Raw genomic sequence first — 19,319 nt, forward strand, 5'->3', positions numbered from 1 at the left:
AAGTCAAAGGCAGGCGAGAGAAGACTCTGCTAACTGGCCTATGACAGCGATAATTTGTGATAGCTAATAATGCAAGATGGACCACAGCTGGCTGTATCATACAATTTCCCCAAAGACTAAAAAAACCCAGAAGATTTTCACCTCTACACTACAAGAGGAAGCTAGTAAATGGTGAAGAGGTGCGCCATCGATGGCTGACATATCCAACCTCAAAAGATTTGTTTTTGTTTTTCTGCAGGTTCAAAAGACTGAAAGGACATTGGAGAGAATTGTGCTTATCTAAAGGGGAAAAAAAACAATTGATATTAATCAGCAGAAAACTAGATGACGCTCGAGTCCCTTCCAACTCTATAATTTAAACAGAATTGAAGATCAAGAAACTATGGTTCACTTCCTTGGAAATATATCCAAAATGAGCTTGTACAGCTTTCAGCAGGTACTATAAAGCAGAAAATTTGTACGCATGCAAACTCAGCGAAATACTACTCAATTATTCTGGACTGTACACCTGATGTCAAGTCATATTGACAATACATTATGTTGATGTACTTTCAATTGTACGCTTTCATTCTTTGGTCTGATATAGCTTCCAGGAGTTGAAGACTTCTTCCCACAGCCCAACTGTTACCATTCATCCCTTACCAGTCAGTACAGCTCATCAGTCCCTGGGATTGTCCCTAACTCAGTGCAATTTATTTGTATACAGCAGGTGTTCTAAGCTCCCAGATGCACATAAACTATGAATCTCTGTACAGTTGTTATTATGGCAATAATACTACAACTCTAAGCAAAACAGGAACAGCACTTTTAGCTGCCTGTCTTGATCCAAAGGGATGTTAATTTATTCTGGGGCAACATATGCCTCTTTCTTCCAGAAGCAGTTCAAAATTAATGGCCAAGTTCCTATTTTGCAATAGTAAAACAACAGCACTCTATTACTATTAGACCCCTGTGTCGGTTTCCTGAACCTATTGAGCTGATATCTCATCCTCTCATCTTCTTGTCAAAAATACTTTACTTATTATTCAGTTCAAATATTTATAACCTACCCTTCAAATGCATTCACATTACTAAAGCACGGCTTACAGCAATCAAAATATCACAATCTAATCATGATGATGGTGGTGATGATGATATGCTGTAAGCCGCCCAGAGTGGCTGGGGAAACCCAGCCAGAAGGGCAGGGTATAATAATAATAATAATAATAATAATAATAATAATAATAATAATAATGTTTTCTATATATTTTTTCACAGTACAGAAGATACATTTTGAGAAAACAATGTTACAACAGTAAACAACAAGTAACTTGTTCTGATAAACTTACAGACTTTTACCATGCCATGTGTTAAAGTTTCATTTGATTACTCTAAAGTATCACACCAAATTTTCCCATGAGTGCTGGGTGGATTGCTACCACAGTCTGAACTATTTATGTATTCAATAAGCATTTGCCGTATGTTATAAAAGGAATATGGATTGTGTTTGCCCTTTTCCACTCTCACCTGGCATGTTAGTTTCTCAGCCAATGCTACTGACCATACCCTGCTATAACAAGACTCAATGTTCAGCCCATCACCGGTATTCCAAAATCTGGCTATCTCCATACAAGCAGCAGTCAACAGAAGGGCTAAGAGGTCCTCTTTAGAATAATCATGAGCAGACGTGATCTTAAGCCCAAGCAGTGCAAGTGAAAGGAACATTTCAATTGTTTTGTTGTATATAAAGCTTATTTCTTTGAAGGCAACATTCCAGAAGGGTTTGATGATGTCACAACAACACCACATATGGAAATACGTACCTTTTGACTGTGCATCGCCTCCAACAATTATTATTATTATTATTATTAACAACCAACAATACTAAAATAAAAATACAATAATGGAAACTGGTCCAGCAGATAAAAGCTATTGAGTCCTTCCCATAGGGCCATCTCCTCCCCACACCCCATTGATAGTAGGCTTGTAACCGGGCAGAGGGCCTTCTCGGTAGTGGCGCCCGCCCTGTGGAACACCTTCCCATCAGATGCCAAGAAAATAAACAGCTATCTGACTTTTAAGAGACATCTGATGGCAACCCTGTTTAGGGAAGTTTTTAATGTTGTGATGTTTTGTGTGCTGGGAGCCGCCCAGAGTGGCTGGGGAAACCCAGCCAGATGGGTGGGGTATAAATAAATTATTCTTGTCATTATCATAATTCTATTGCAGTCAATACTATAGACTACTCACAAATGGTACCCTAAATGGTAGCATAGTGGGAGAGCATACACTCTGAATGAATAAAAATAAAAATACTTCATTTATTTATATGCCACCCATCTTGACTGGATGGCTCTAGCCACTCTGGGAAGCTTCCAACCAATAAAAACATGAAACACAGTAAAACATTCCAGAAGATGTTTTAAGTGAGAAGATCTCACATCCAATCCCTGCTTTGCTGGCGGAAATGAATAGTAGCATAGACTGAGAACGATTTCTGCTTGAAACCTTGTAGAGATGCTACAATCTGGTAGACGGCGTTAAATGGACCAAGAACGACAGTAGTGGAGTGTGGCAGAAACACCATGGAAACTGTTGGGCAAAGGACCCGGACTTTGAATGAGTCTTCACATTCAGGTGCATGCTTTACAAGGTTTACAAAGGTGTTGCCTGGGAACTATTTCAATGAATTTAAGCATTCTGATAGGGAAGGTAAATCTGAAATAGTTGAGGGCACAAATCTGTATCATAGGATATGGGGCATTATGGGTGGATGCGACGGGAATCAAAAGGAGAAATGTATACACCCATCCTGAACAAAGCAGTGCAGCTAACCACTAAGAGCACATAGAACAGTGGCTGCGGATAAACAGAAACAGATTGTTAGTGTTGCTAAGTAAACCATTGTGGGGTTGCTTTAATGGAAGGCATCCCCATGCCTAGTTCAGATCAATCATTTTCTGGAACAAATTGCGTCAACTCTTTTCTACACACCAACCACCAAGTACTAGAGCAGACAGGAGGTATCAGCCCCAGCAGATGACTCAGGATTAGAACTGGCTGCAGTAGCAGGACTTTTGAGAAAGCCTAGAGACACGTCGGGGAAAAGCAGCCGGAGAAACTGAGGAATCATATAGACTTGTACTGGGCCATGAGGGTCATCTAGTCCCAACCTCTGCAATGCATGAATCTTTTTGCCCAACGTGGGGCTCGAACCCACAACCTTCAGATTAAAGAGTCTCATATTCTACTGACTGAGGAAGGAAAGCCGGGGAGGCTGCATGTATTTTAAAAGGCATTAAGATAGTAGCAAAGCACACAAGATAAGAACCTGGCAGTCATGTATGGTGAGATGCATTCCTGATCTACAAGTATTTGTAGCCAGGTCTGGAGAAACTGGCTATAACAGAGGGGAAGTATGGCAAAGTACATGCTGCGCGTGAGGAAGGTCTCAGTTTCAATTCCCCACATCTGCACCTTGGACCGAAGAAGACACCTGCCTGAAGTCTTGGAAAGCAGCTACCACTGAGTGCAGAGCAGCCTTTACCCACATGGTGCCCTCCAAACGTTCTGGACTATAATCAGCTGACACCACCCAAGATATTAACTTAATTTGGCCTGGTTTGCAGAACCTGGTAAAGAATGACTGAGAATGAAAGTGTGAGCGCGTGGGCTGGGTTCCGAATCTAGTTGCCCAGGAAGAAAATCCTTCCCCATTTACTTCAATAAGCTGGCGCCCTCCCTTCTCAGAATGCAACCGAAATTCCAGAAACAAAGTGAACTGCAATATTCCTTCCAAAGATGAATTAAAACCCTGTTTTATAAATCTTATAATGTTAAATGCCACCTAAGATTTTCTAGTATTTGTAAAGATGTAAAAGAATCTCGTGGAGTTAAATATGAGATTCTACATATTAGATTTAAGTCGTATTAGATTTAAGACTTACCTAAACTTTTCAAAAGTGCGTAACACATAAACGGCAAGTACCACCTGGGTCTTTGATCAAAAGGCTCCAAAACTGCCCATGGCATCTAAGTAATGAAGGGAGTGGTTGAACCTAACCAGTGGCTCAAAGGCATCAGCTTCAAGGTCTCCTAAGCCACAAGCTGCCCAGCTCTTCTGTAACAGTGAAGTTGCTAAATATATGACATCTCTTCCCCCAAAGCTCCTCTATGACATCAAAAGAGATTAGCCAGAGGGTGAAAAACTAACAGCACTATCCGACCCATATCTACTCAGAAGTAAGTGGGGCTAGGATTATAACCAAAGACAGTCTCTTCCCCACCTGGTGACCTCCAGATGTTCTGAACATCTCCCATCACAGCTGACCATTAACCACACTGGCTACAACTGATGGGTTGCTGTAGTTCAACACATCTGGAAGGCATCAGATTGGAGAAGGCTGATAAGACATGGTATTTTCCTGTTTTTGCTTTATTTATATATGGCAATAACTATAGTGTTTCTGAATTACATCACAGTTCAAGAGTGTTGCATTATTTACTTAAGAATTAGTTTTTCCAAGCTCTTAAGGGTGAATCAATCAACCTTTAAAAACTACACTCTGACCTCAGAAGCTCCCCTTTGATGTACAATCAGTCTAAAAGGTGCTTAGGGTGGATGTGGCTTGCAGTCAGGATTTTCCCACCACAGTTTCTGCCCCTCTTTATGTTGCAACTTTGGCTGGGAGGGGGGTGAACAGAAGCAACTTTTGCTGTTCGCACCAAAACTGCTGTTCACACCAAATCTATTAAGAACTACTTGGAAGTCAAGTACAAATGCTAGCCTTGAGTCATTTACCCCCTCCAAGGTAGTATTGGGAAAGTGAAGGGAACTGCTTTTGATTTGGGGAATGCAATCTTAACATGCCATATGATGACACAATGGACTTGAAAGATAATGCATCTAACTCACCTTATTCCAGAGTGAAAATGGAAAAGAACAGAATAAAGACATAATATACCCCCCCCAAAAAAAGACATAAAGGAAACTGAATAGAAGGTTCTAAAGTTTTTAAGTCATAAAATTAAGTTTCTAGGGAAAGTCATGCCATCAGTCCATCTAGGTCAGTATTGTGTGCACTGGCTGGCAGCGGCTTTCCAGAGTTTCAGACAGGGAATATTCGCAGCACTACCTGGAGATACTGGGGATTGAACCTGGGACGTTCTGCATGAAAAGGAAATACAGATAGCAAATATATGCTAAAGACGGAAGTCAGTTCTCAGCTCAGATCTGCACAGTTAGCCAAAAGGCAAGCTGTTCCCCTCCTATGCTGACTTGCTCGCAGCTCTCTTTGATACCAGGGCAAGGCAACCACAACAGCTGCAGCAGGCATTTACTATAAAATCATGGAAGAAGAAACACACTGGCTGGAGGCAGGGCAATGCAAAGGGTTTAAAGTAAGAACAAGGTTTGTCTTTTGGGATTCCAAACTTGCAAGCTTGCAAGCCTCCACAAGTTTATAGTTCTGTGTGCACACAAATTAAGGAACCTGAGGATGAAAGGTCAAATTCCATCACTAAATCCATGTGGCACAGCAAGAGCGAGAGTGCAGTGGTTGTATTATTGACCACGAGACCCCACTTCCTTCTCCATATGCCCTGGGCAGCAACCGTTTGTGCTTCCTCTTAATCCACCAAAACATCCTCAGCGGTGCGGTGAAATCAATCCAAGCAGCAGCATGGACTGGATAAAATTAGTCAGCTAGTATGGCTGAATACTGTGCAAAGCCAGCATGGGCCAACAGACAGAAGGCTCCAATGGGGAAACTGGGACCCCTCTCTGATTCCACCAGTACAGAGTTTGCTTGCTCCCTGTGCAAGCTAATGGAGACCAAATCTATAGACGTTTTTCCTCTAAGTCCTCCGTGTTCTGTCTTCAAGGGATCTCTCCTAGGCTAGATTGCTCTACTCCTTGGCTCCCGTTCCCTACCTCCTTCCACAATGTTCCGTAATTCCCCTTCTGTTTTTCTATTTCCCCTCATAATAACTGAAGCTCAAGGAAACATACCAGGGCTCAGTCTAACCTTGGTCTTCCATCACAGCAAAACTGGCCTGACAGCTGATTTCCTCAGCATCTGCTGAAATTCTGATATCCTGCAAGTTCAGAATATTCCACATCACCATCTCTTGTCTGCTTTACGTTAGAAGCGCAATTCTTGGAACCAGGACTAATTAAGGACAGATTGGCTATTGGAGCTAATAGACAACTGAAGTTAATGGGAGTCTGGAAGATGCTCAAAACCTTCCCACACAGATAGAAGCAGAACCCAGATGTCATGCTGATCACATGGCTAAGAGAATTATAATCCAATTCAAGTTTGGGAGGATACGATTATGGCAAGACCTCCAGATTCCTCAGCCCATTTCAATTACAGAATCTAACACCTTCTTCCACTATCAAGCCTGTAAAAACTAGAGAAATGTTGTACAGTGGTACCTCAGGTTACATACGCTTTAGGTTACAGACTCCGCTAACCCAGAAATAGTGTTTCAGGTTAAGAACTTTGCTTCAGGATGAGAACAGAAATCGTGCTCCAGCGGCACAGCGGCAGCAGGAGGCCCCATTAGCTAAAGTGGTGCTTCAGGTTAAGAACAGTTTCAGGTTAGGAACAGACCTCCGGAACAAATTAAGTACTTAACCCGAGGTACCACTGTATTTGTGATTTCAAAAATATATACTATCAAGTGGGAGTGGAAAAAGAAAAAGGGGAACACCGTCAAACTAGCAAAAAAAGAAGATCCTGGGAACTTGGGAGTTATCAGGAATTGGAATGCACCTAAACCTTAGGAACTATTATTTTTGCCTTGAATAAAAGTGTTTGCTTGAAATTGCAATAATCCTGTAAAAAAATATTTTTTTCAGCAACCTAAGAGGTTCTGTTCCTCTTGTCGCCACCACAATACATGGGATTCTATCACGTACATATCCAAAGACTGATCTTCCCAATGGCTGCTGCTGCAGTCTTCAACTGCAACTTCTCCCTTCTTCTATTTAAGTTACAAGTCCTAGTATGGAAGCATATAAAGCATGGGATGTGCAATTAGATGGCAACAAAAGTAAATAGATAAAGAAACGGCAAGTAAAGAATGGCAGGGTTTTTTGTCCTGTGACAGGGGTTTGGAAGGCAAGTACTTTGGAACTGTATCTGCTTAAAAATACAAAAATCTAAATACAAAATATAACATGGTTCAGAAGGCATGCAAGATCCAATCGTATGCCTGGCGGTAAATAAAAGACCACATTTTGCTGTACTGCCATATTGCCCTAAGCAAAACACAATAGAAGCTGGATGCCCATTATCTGCTATTTAAGGCATTCATGTCTTAACAAAGACTTCAAAAACAATGAATAGCTTAATTTTTCAAAGGGGTTGGGAGACACCATATGGCTGACTGTTGTGTTGGATCCAGTCTACAGCAATATGAAAGTGTACTACAGGCAGAACTAGAGGCTATGGATTTGATACTCAAGCAGTTTAGGTACACATGATTCTATCAAGCAAGGAAGCTGAGACAGGGAGAGGCAAGATCAGACCTCATTAGTTTTGTTGTGGTTGGGTCTCTTCCTGCTTAAGAGTTTCATTTTGGCTTACTTGGGTCACCCACGTGAGCCAAAAACCTCAGTTTCAATTCTGCTTCTGGTTTTGCCAAAGTGGGTGTATAGCTTAGAGGAAGTATGTGCCTCCTTTGACATATTTCAATGAACCGAAGCGTATTATTTCAAATGATAACATTTATATACAAAACAGCTCTTCACCACTGAGGATTTAAGCCATGGATCCAGAAAACAACTTTTCTTCTACTCATACTGTTATCTTTGGCTGAGACAAGTCCACCTTTAAAAAAAGGCAAAACCTCACACTGAATGAAATTAAAACCATTATTATTAATAGGAGCTATTGCTTCAAGTGGAGCTGGAAGCCAATCATGAAACCATTTAAAAAATACATAATTTAAACTTGGTTCCTAAAACAGCAAATCTGGTGCCAAGATATTGGGCAAAACAACCAAAAAGGTCCTCTCTCTGATAACACCAACCGTTTCAGAAGGCAAGGGCACATGGATTCCAGCCTCTAATATTGATCTTGATAAACAAGCAAATGGATGTACACATAGGAAAGGTCCTTGAATGAAAGCTCAGTCACTTCACTGGAAGTCACTTCACATCTCCCTCCTAGCCTCGCTGAAGGCTTAAGCCAATGTTGGGGAATCTGTGGTCCTTCAGTTGCTTCAGGACTCCATCTCCATCAGCCTGCATTGCCAACATCTGAAAAGCCACAGGTTCCACGTCCCTGGATTAAGCCAGACAACTCAGGCTGGACCTCCTCCCTGGACCAGGTTACAGTGGTACCTCGGGTTACATATGCTTCAGGTTACATACGCTTCAGGTTACAGACTCCGCTAACCCAGAAATATTACCTCGGGTTAAGAACTTTGCTTCAGGATGAGAACAGAAATCGTGCTCTGGCAGTGCAGCGGCAGCGGGAGGCCCCATTAGCTAAAGTAGTGCTTCAGGTTAAGAACAGTTTCAGGTTAAGGACAGACCTCCAGAACAAATTAAGTTCTTAACCCGAGGTACTACTGTATTTTCTCAGAGGAAAGCTCCCCTTTATCCAGGGTTGCTCCTTGACCTCACTCACAAGTTTACCCATACAGTGCTTTCCAGAAAGCTGACCACATGGGCTATGGAGGACGTGGCATAACGCAAAATGGCTGCCACATCCGAAACAACATAAAAAGGCGCTGTAACATAAAATTGTGCAGGCATGCCTCTCCATCTATGGAGAAAAAAAGACATCTACATCAGCCACCATCAATCACTCTTGTAACTACCCTCTATTCGGAATGAAAGGGGACGTGTGTCTAATCCTGGCATCCAATGGCAAGTGGGCATGCTTAAGAGGGCAAGTTCAATGTTGGATGGCCATATGTCATGGATGCTTTAGCTGAGATTCCAGCATTGCAGGGGGTTGGACTAGATGACCCTTGGGTCCCTTCCAACTCTGTTAGGAGAGGACAAGCCAGTACAAACCAAGTACTGAGCAGGAAGAGGAAACAGTAGGGTATTGGGGGGGTTTGGGGGGATATTTACACACAGGCTTCATGGGAAACAGTGGAGAGGGTTGGCAACCGCTAAAACATTTTTAAAACATTATCAAATATATGGTAGTTGAAAAAGAAATGCAGCCTGGGGAGGGGTTGAGCAGAAGAGGAGAAGAGGAATGGTGAAATATCTCTTGGGAAAGCAGGCATGGGGAGGGGAATAAGGCAACCTGAGCTGAACTCAGCTAGGTAAGCAAAGTACATCATAGGGCAAAATGGTAAGTTTCCATTCCCACAGGCTAAGTGAGAAACATGCAGAGCAACATCAGGAGGAGGACTGACATTTTTTTAAAGAGTTTAGCAGCTCAAGATTTAGAGGATGGTAGCCAATAGGGTTTTGGAAACACAGGAACAGTCAACATGGATCAAAGACCTGAAAAGCAAACTAATTGTTCATGCACAGACACTACAAATGTGCATCATTTATAAAGAATGTACAAGTTCTGCATACAGTAATAGCCTGCGCACGCCAACTGGATATTAACAAACAGAAAGATGTTGATCAGTTTAATGAGCAGCAGCTGTGGACGCAGGTAAATATGCTAGCAACCACACTTCCTTTTTCCACTGCATCACTCGCTTGTTAAAATTTAAAAATACAAAGCACTAAATAAACAAACAAAAATTAATCTATGTCCAAAGGTACTAATTCATGCATGTCTGAATTACCCTAAGCCTCAAAAATATAACAAATCCATACACTGGGTAAGATCATCCCCAGAAGCCCCATCCATCAACCACCTGACAAAGCTTTGCCCAGGTCCCATCAAGCCCTTCCATTTCAATTATTCCTTAAGCACAAAGGCCTGCCAACTTTGATGGCTTATGCTTAAGCAGCACTGCCTCACCTTCCACTCCCTTGACTGCTGCTAAATCAGGAGTGAATCCTATGTGGGTTATCCTCTGCCAAAACGGCTGCTTTCGGGGTTCATCAACGTAGTTTGCCCAACGGCATTCTCGTAGCCAGTACTGTTCTGCCACCTCTGTTCTTAATTTTCAAAAACCTCTCAGATATATTTAGTTATGCACTTCTACCACACTATCAGTATGCAGCATAGCTGTTAACTTTTCCCTTTTCTTGCGAGGAATCCTATTCGGAATAAGGGAATTTCCCTTAGAAAAAGGAAAGCGTGGACAGCTATGGTATGCAGAAACCTGTGCTACAACTATTGAAAGCCCCCCCCCACACACACACCTGCCGCATACCATGAAAATGGAAGAAAACTGGTTCATCTGGGAGCATGATAATATTCTGTACCAAGCAGAATAGTAGAAAGCAACATAAGTCAATATGTGATGAAAGGACAAACAAACTGAAATACAGTGCAATTGCTATGACCCTGATATGTGTTAACAAGGGTCCCCTGCAAATAGAATCCTGAAACAGAATAACTACCACCAGGTTTAACTGCCACTGTACAGGTTAGCAAAATCAGGGTTGATTCATGCATCTTTTGAGTGGTTTATTAATTTGTACCTGGGGTGCGGAGTATGCCAGAGAGCCCTGTTACAAGCATAAGCTCCAGCAAACCACCAGCCAACCCACTGTAAGGTCGCTTGCCATGGCAAGCTTTATTGTACCTGTGATGAAATATCAGATGACCTCTTTGCCACTGAAGCACGAGTCAACCCAGATATAAAAGAAGTGGATGGTCACTCTCCCAAGGCCACACATATTGTAAACAAGCCTTTGCCCACACTTGGTGAAAAGTGTAACTATCTCTCCACCTGACCTTCATTGCAGATTTATGAGGCCAACACACCACCAAATTCCTTAGAGAAGAACATGGATAAAAGAATAGCAAATAACAGTACAGTGGTACCTCGGGTTAAGTACTTAATTCATTCCGGAGGTCCGTACTTAACCTGAAACTGTTCTTAACCTGAAGCACCACTTTAGCTAATGGGGCCTCCTGCTGCCGCCACGCCGATGGAGCCCGATTTCTATTCTTATCCTGAAGCAAAGTTCTTAACCTGAAGCACTATTTCTGGCTTGGTGGAGTGTGTAACCTGAAGCGTATGTAACCTGAAGAGTATGTAAACCAAGGTACCACTGTAATGATAACACAGCAGCTTAAATTATGCAGTGCTGGGTTTTTTACATTGCTGTTATTAGGCAAAGAAGAGACTCGGACTCAGCTGACTTTGGGGAGCGGGCGCTATAGATAGAACAGTTCACTTCCCTCACTTCTTAACAGCCACGCCACATCATGTGTGGCACCACCTTGGCACCTCTGTCTAGATGTAAACGTGCACAAACTGCTGCAGCTGAGACAGGTTTTACATTTATACAAACCTAAGAGTGGGGGCATGTTCACTGGGAAAGTCTTGTTCATTTTGTTTTCCATGAACAGGAATTGCATTCATTGCTTTTCCCCATTTATTTCAACAGGAGCTCCCCACTAATCTTCTGCTACCTGCAACTTCCATGCCTTGCATCTAAATAGCATGACGTTTCAGGCATTCTACGAGAACTCCAGCCTCACAAACCAGGCATCTCGCCACCTGCCAAATATAGATCGAACAAATGATACTCATTTTAAAGAGCCCATTTGATATTGGTTGATATCTTTCTGCTTCCTCTTTGCATACACCCCTGCAGTCTTTCTGTGGTCTCCAGAGGCATTGCTAACCCCCCCTCCTAAATAGAAATGATTGAAAAATAAATCAAACAGAAGACAAAACAATTTTTTTAAAAAATCAGCATTTATTCATTTGAACCCCCTTCATTTACATAATGAAAGCAAATGAGATGGATTATCTGTGTTGCTTGCTATTTATTTTAAAAATGAATGAAAACCAATCTACCAGCATCCTTTTTCTGTATACACCAACGAAACAGGGAAACCTGCCTAGCTTCCTCAGCAGTGACATATGTCAGGGTTTCTTTGCAAATTGAAACTTTCAGGCTCTAGTCTCAATCTAAACACTACTCCACCCTCAACACCTGAACTCAATCACTTTGTCTACCACACCCTCCCCTTCCGAAAAGATGAATGCCAGCTGTCACCTTTAATCAAGAAGATTTACCTCTCCGGGGTGGACCTTGGGCAGGAGGAAAGGTGAGTAAGATATAATGCAGCCAACTTTTCTGGAAATTCAAAGCCAGAGGCACTCAGTATTACACATTCAGCCATCCCTAATAATAATAATAATAATAATAATAATAATAATAATAATAAGCATCTAAGCCAGTCTTTCCCAACCTGGTGCCATCCAGATGTTGCTGGACTCCAGATCCCATTAATCCCAGCCAGGCAATTGCCAGGTATGATAGGAATTGTAGTCCAAAACATCTGGAGGGCACCAGGTGGCAAACGGCTGATCCAAACATTAACGTTCTTAAGAGCACTTTGCATACACTACCTCAATAATTCTAGTAAGTCAAGTCAACATGATTATACCCTATTTTTAAGAGGAAGGCTGTGGCTTGAAGTTAGTGGCTTATTTGCCTATTAAAATGACGACAATGGGGGAGTAGAGTTTTGAACAAGGGAACTTCACAGCTCATAATATTAGAGGCAAACTGTTTTTCTTTAGACCTGTAAGAAAAAACTTAAGCCGTATTAAGCTTAAAATGGGACTCCCAGTCCAGTAATCATGTGGTGGTATGAGATTAAAAAAAGAAAGGGGGGAGCATGAATAACAACATGTGTAGTCTGTCCCATAGCCTGTAAATACACAATAGCTTACGGAACTACATGGGACTGTAGATAACAGTACGGTAAATCCATCTGCCCCCTCCAGTAAGGGCAAGTTGAGAGAGGTTCTAGGTGGCTGCTTCCCAGCCAGATTATGTCCCTTCATTTGTATATTCATCAAAACTCAAACCCAGGTGTCTCCTAGAAGCAATATAAGACTTCCTTGGCCTGACTTTTTAATAGCTTGCATGATGCTACAGGTAGAGTTTTCAGCCTATGCAAGAAGACCGCAAACAAGTTAAAATATTTAAGTATGATCCAGCAAAACAGAAAAAAGGTAAAATATATTTAAGACACCACTGAAAGACCCACTTACTTGGGCTCCAAACAATGCTTATGGGTAAAAAATTAATATCAATGGGAAAGCGACGTTAATGGAAAATAAACCAGGATTGCAGGTTTTCTCTGAACCAGGAAACTGCTATCTACTTAATACACCTTCAATGGAGAAAAACCATGCATGCAAGTTCACTGCAGTTTGACATATAGGTTTCATATTCTTTTCCATATGCAAGGTTCTTCTTGGTTATTTAACAAAAAATATTTAACAAAATGTACATGGCACTTGACCATAATAAAATCCGTTTGCAAGACATTATATGGCCTCAGACGAGTCATGATTACTCAGTCACCACTGTCCAACAGCTATAATAGTGGCTTTCTTTACAACACTGTAAGACTAAGACTGGCTAGAATTCAGGCTGTATTAAAAAAAACCTATGTAAATAACAGAGAGTAATTAATTTATTTTCAAATAGCCATAAATAATGGTGGGGCTAGAAAATCTTGTGGTTGCTTAAGCTGCAGGACCCAAATAAAATAGACATGGCTTTGGGGAGGCAGGGAGAAAAAGACAGAGAAATTGAATTTATGTAAACATTGTGCCATTTGGTTTGGATAAAACCAGAACCTATCTGGCAGAATTCACAGGGAAACTCAGCACAAAGTCACCATGAGGAAAACAATTAAGCTGTATTTAACTGAGCAAATTGATTCAGAGTAAACAGTTTTCATTTGTGATTCTTTCCTCCACTCAGGATTAACAAAGTTTTGTTTCCCACATGCCAAGGCAGTTTTGATTCAAGGCCAAAGACAAAGGGATTGCCACTAACCTTGAAGGAGGAATATAGCCTTCCCCAATTCTGAGTTTGTGAAGAAGTTTTACAGGTGCCTGCAGATTTATGTCAAAGAACTGAATTCAAATAACTGATGGGAAGAGAAAAGAAGCAAAACTTAGGTGGGAGAGTAAGCTGAGAATTACGGTAATGGGCAGTTAACACTTCATGGCAAATGAGGAGTGAGGTGCTATAACAATTCTGGGATGCGCTTCTGTACAAAACAGATGGAGAACTGCATTTATTTAATGGTCCCCAACACAGTAAAATAAAACAGATTCATGCATGTTGTGAACTAGCATACTCAGGAGAGAAGCTGAGCATAGCCTTTACCTGGTTTTGCTGATCACCTTCAGACAGAATTTTCTTTTCAGAGAAGAATACCAGCACAAGAGCTGTAGACTAAATTGTGGTAGATCCCACAATTTTACCTGCTCACTCTGAGAGCTATACAGAAAGGCTATGACCTGAAACATCGCCAAGCAAACCTAAAGAACAAATGCACAATAAAGATCACAGCCTTGTGCAGCATAGCGCAAAGACAGAGCATTGATAGTTGCTGCAATGCCCATCACAAAGGTGCTTTTATTCAGTCTCCCCTCCTGCCAGACTTTAGCCTTTTGTCTCACAACAGGTGGAAGGAGAAACTGGGTGAAGAGACCAGTGCGGCAAGAGATACAGAAGCTGAAGCCTCACTCAAAGTAACTTTGGACTTTTTAAAAACAGGATCTGATCTTCCAAGCTGATATACACCAATCCCAGAGTTCAGTGAAGTGAAACCACAGCAAGCCACAATCAACGCCAATGTACTTTGTGAGTACAGCACTTCCCAACGCTATTTGTGTTAAAACAAAATCCCAACTACAGCATACGAAATATTGTGAGTAATAATAATAAATGCACAGTGGGTATCAATAAGTAATTTTAAAAAATCAAGTTGCTATTAAAAACACAGGGATGAGAACAAGAAAGAAAGAAAGAAAGAAAGAAAGAAAGAAAGAAAGAAAGAAAATACCACCCGTACTTTTAAAAAACTAAGCAGTGACAAGAGTCTGATAGATTCTCTCTCTGGAAAAAATGCTCCACAATCTCAGCTCCATGATGGAAACAGATGTGTCCTGAAGGCACTGCCAGATGTCATTCCAACCACAGGATAGTAACAGAAGCAGATCTTAGAGATTGGATAAAATAATAGGCATTCCTTCAGAAATACTGTTTGCTGAATGCATATATCGACATGGAAAGACAGAAACCCATACAGATCTGTTCACACCTTCTGATTGATATGCATTTCTGTCCAACTGTACCCCAAAGACTCAAGGTGGATAACAATTATTTGAAGGTAGTAATCAATTCATTAACAGCTGTAAAAATAAGTATGGCAAAGAATTGCGTAAACAGTTATGCACCATCCTTAATCGACTGGATTGAGAAAATATGATCCACTGTAACAATGATAAAATTAATTTACTATTCAGAGAATACGCATAAATAAGGGGTAAAATGTTTACAGGAAAATGGACTGTGTTCCTTATCGTTTGGAATAATAAATACCAAGACAATGTGCAACCTGTATGATACTATCTTCTTATAAATCTGATTTGGGAGTTTCAAGAAAAGATGGCTAACAAAAGACAGAGAAGGAAATCGGGGGGGGGGTTAAACTGTGAAATCCTATGCATGCTTACTCAGAAGACCCTCGGTGTCATTATAATAAATCTCCCGTTTGCTTAAAAAGTCCATTTAAAAAGAAACACCACAAATGTGAAAGGATCACCATTGTCTTTAGCAGCACAAGTGCTAAAGTATGTGTACACACCATACATTTAAAGCACAGAGAATCATAGGAGCTGTAATACACCCACCACAGAGCTACAGTTCCCAGCAACCTTAACAAACTACAGTTTCCAGGATCAAGGGGGCGGGGTTTCAATGTACAGTGTGTATTCAAATGCAGGAGTGATAGAATGCATAGGTTTTGGTGTGTCACCAGGCACCTGTAAAAATTTATTTATATATATATATATATATATATATATATATATATATATATATATATTTGTATATTTTTTTAAAAAACCTCAAATCTCAAGACTCCTTCAGTTTTGACCTCTCCATTAAAAAAAGCAAACCATCCCTGTCATTACCTGGGAGCAAGTTCTTGCACGGAAGCACTGTTGAAAATCCATCACCCTTCTTGAAGTTAACTTCCGAATGCTTCTTAATTCACAGGAATATGGGAGTCTCATTTATGTATCCCAGAAAAGTGCATGCTGGGAATAGGTAGATCTGAGAATCAGAGCTAGGGAGGAGCGCAGTGGTTATTTTTAGTTACCCTTGTCAGATTTTTTTAGTTAAAAAAAAAAGCCCATCTTGCAAGAAAGAAAGAAAAATGATTAATTTTACCATGGCAGGCTGGACTTTGAACATGCCCCGTGTGATATAACTTAAGGCATAAATCAAAGAAATCCTTCCACTTGGGTTGTTAGGGCACTGCTTGCTTCTTTAGGCAATTGTACAGGGCGTGGATGGGAAATGATGCCAGGTGACCTCTAAGGAACATATCTGTATAAACTTCTGAAACAATGCCACACCCTTGGGTCTTAATACCAGCCTGACCATGGGGACGGGTGCAAATTGGCTGCCATCAAGTTGCACTCCTCTTGAAAGATGGTAGTGTAATACTCTGCAGAAAACACACACGGTAATATTTTAAGTGGTACCAATAAGGCAGTGTTGCAATTTGTGTGTGTTCTCGAGCATACTTCGGATCTAGGGACCTGAAGAAATCTCTGTCTCCTCCCCCCGCCCCAACACTCACAATTGTCTTGCATGAATATTAAGTTCTGCCAGGAAAGTTCTCCTCCGTGCCCTTTCTTTGGGAGCTAAACATTATGTGGAGACACAAGACAAGGCCTCCTTTATGGTGGCACCCCAACCATGGAACACCCTCACCTCTGAGCCCACTTAGCACCAGCTCCGAATTTGTTCCAGGCTGCATGTCAAGAACTGGTTATGAGCTCAGGTACTTGACTGCTGTTAAGTTTACGGGCTATCAATACGAACCAGCATACTGCTTTAGTAATCTAGTAATTTAGGTATCTGAAGAAGTGTGCATGCACGCAAAAGCTCATACCAATAACAAATTTAGCTGGTCTGTAAGGTGCTACTGGAAGGAATTTTTTTATTTTGCTTTAGGTGTGTTACTTTATGCAATGAATTATAGCTTTAAATTAATTATGCACCCCGCTCTGAGATCAAGTAGTAAAGGGTGAGTTATGATGAGGTCACTCTTCCTTTCCACACAGCCCAAAGGAGTGCTCACTCTCCTAGGAATCTTCAGAGATCCAAGATCTTCTTCAGAGTCCCTTTTATGAATCCATCTGCTTTCAGAGGGAGTTTAATGGTGCCATTCCAATTATGCAACTTCACTCCTAGCAAGGCCCACCCAGGGATTGCCCTGTTATGTTTCAGATGCTGGGACAAGACCTTTTTTATTTGATGTTGCCTGCTGTAAAACTCATTGTTTTACCTGGTATTTTATATAACTTTTACTACCACCATTGCTTTTACAGTTTGCTTTGGGATACTGATTTTTTTTAATTGGATGTTTTAACTGCATGTTATTCCACACCACTTTGGAACATTCAAATTAAAATAGAAAAAGTGAGCTGTGAGTCTTTGAAATAACAATAAAAGGAAGGAAGGCAATGATTAGCATTCAAGGCTCTACAGCAAACTGCAGACATGAGTGCTATAGAAATAGCCACTGGTTCTGCTTGGTAATCACCCCCTGAGAACCATTTTTTTGCAGGAACATTCAGCTGCTTAAAATACCTTCCTTTCCTACTGATTGAAATTCAAGACTTACTTTTTTAAAAAAAAAATTCTAAAAAAACCCCAACAACACACAAAATAAATCAGTCTAACTAAAATCCCCCTAACAGAAATCAGAATTAGCAACATTATTATAAAACTGCATGCAGTTAAATTCTACCCAAAGCTTGCTTTTACGTAAACACAGCTTTTATCTGGCCCTAAGCTGATATACTCATGGACAGCATCCTAAAGTCAATTTGCACTGACAGAGGAGTCTAACTTCCAAAGAAAGGGAGAAACTAGAGGAGAACCTTAGCTGCAGATAATAATAGTGCTATAGCTGCCAACATGGTGGCTGTCTGCATGCTCCCCAGTGCCCCCAAAGTCTCCCCTGGCACCCTCCCAAGGCCTCTTCTAATTTTTGGAAGTTTGGAGGGAGGTGGTTTTGCTTAGTTTTTTCACCTCTAGGAGACAAGCTCTAGCTTGCAGCCAACTCAGCCATCTTGCTTTCTTATCCCCAGAATGCATCTGAACTCCACCCGGGACAGACCAAGCTAGTGCTTTGCTTGTGCTCAGCCAAGGTGCCTGTATGTATCTATTTATGTATGCACTGAATTAAATAAAAAGAGAAGTATGTCACATGGTTGCTTCTTAAGGGTCTGAGGAGAGAAGGAGTGCTGGAATCCTGGGAGGGGATTGTGGCTTATTTTAATTTTGTGGGAGGGCGATTTTGTGCTTTGGGGCAGAGGCAAATGCATTGCCTGTGTGTGTATTAAAATGATGCCTGGATGTTGTTTGAAGACGTTGGAAGGGAAGAGAAATTGGCCATGAGAGTTCCTCAAATTTTGAAATATGCTCATACACCTTAACAGTTATGTGACCCCCTGCTTATTCAAATGCATTGAGTTTACAGCAACCCTACAAGGCAAGTCTATATTATTAGTTAGGGTTACTTTGGAATTTTGCCGATCGAGGATCTGTCAGTCATACTTGCAAAAGCTAACTGCTGCCATGATCTCTTAAGTAGTGCAGAAACATAACGTGTTCAATGGACTGCAATGCAATAAAATCAATTTTATTTGTAAATCATGCAAGCCAGCTTGGCAGGAGGTTTCTCACTATTAGCATTGAAACCACGTGACTTCAAATGCACTCAGCAAAAGAAGCCAAACCGCAACCCACGTTCTATGCATGGCAATGAGAGTTTAGAAATCTGGAAAAATCTTTGACAATTAGGATCAAACTGTATGTTGTAGAAATGCATGGCGGCGGCTGGTCACATGTAGGTTATGCATCTCTCGGGTAATGTCTAGCAAAAGACATTACCCAAAATGGCTTTCACCATTTCTCTACCTGTGCTCAAATTCACTGTCCATTGCATAGAACAGGTGGAGAAATGGTAAATGATCGCATCATTCATAAATGCATATAGAGATATACACATATATTAATGAGTGGCATGGGCCACCAACAACCATGTGCCCTTTGTCATGTCTTGTTAAGGCCTAAAAAGCAACCAAATAGCCATTTAGTGCAGTATCACAGTTCTGAGATGCTAAACACCCACACTATCCGAGTGATGCCATGTCCAGAGCAGGAT

General features: G+C 41.2%; 1 protein-coding gene across 12 annotated transcripts in view; it reads right to left on the reverse strand.

Moving 5' to 3' along the window:
• The window catches only part of ST3GAL4 (ST3 beta-galactoside alpha-2,3-sialyltransferase 4), a 181,937-nt gene that overhangs the window by 39,871 nt on the left and 122,747 nt on the right, over positions 1-19,319 (reverse strand). For 2 of the 12 annotated variants that reach the window (XM_053367300.1, XM_053367289.1), the window contains exons 1-2: positions 18,182-18,300; positions 16,048-16,202 (exon numbers count right to left, since the gene is read on the reverse strand). The exons of 7 other annotated variants lie outside the window; for them this stretch is intronic. Coding sequence is in view for 3 of the 5 variants with exons in the window: in XM_053367289.1 (XP_053223264.1) it covers positions 16,048-16,149 (102 nt within the window). In the remaining 2 variants the exon portion in view is untranslated. Of the gene's footprint in view, positions 1-3,926; positions 4,087-16,047; positions 16,203-18,181; positions 18,301-19,319 lie in introns of those variants that run through there. 3 more of the 12 variants (XM_053367290.1, XM_053367291.1, XM_053367297.1) reach the window with 3 other exon arrangements.

Source organism: Podarcis raffonei, chromosome 15 (genome assembly GCF_027172205.1).
Source record: "Podarcis raffonei isolate rPodRaf1 chromosome 15, rPodRaf1.pri, whole genome shotgun sequence".
Lineage (NCBI taxonomy): Eukaryota > Metazoa > Chordata > Lepidosauria > Squamata > Lacertidae > Podarcis > Podarcis raffonei.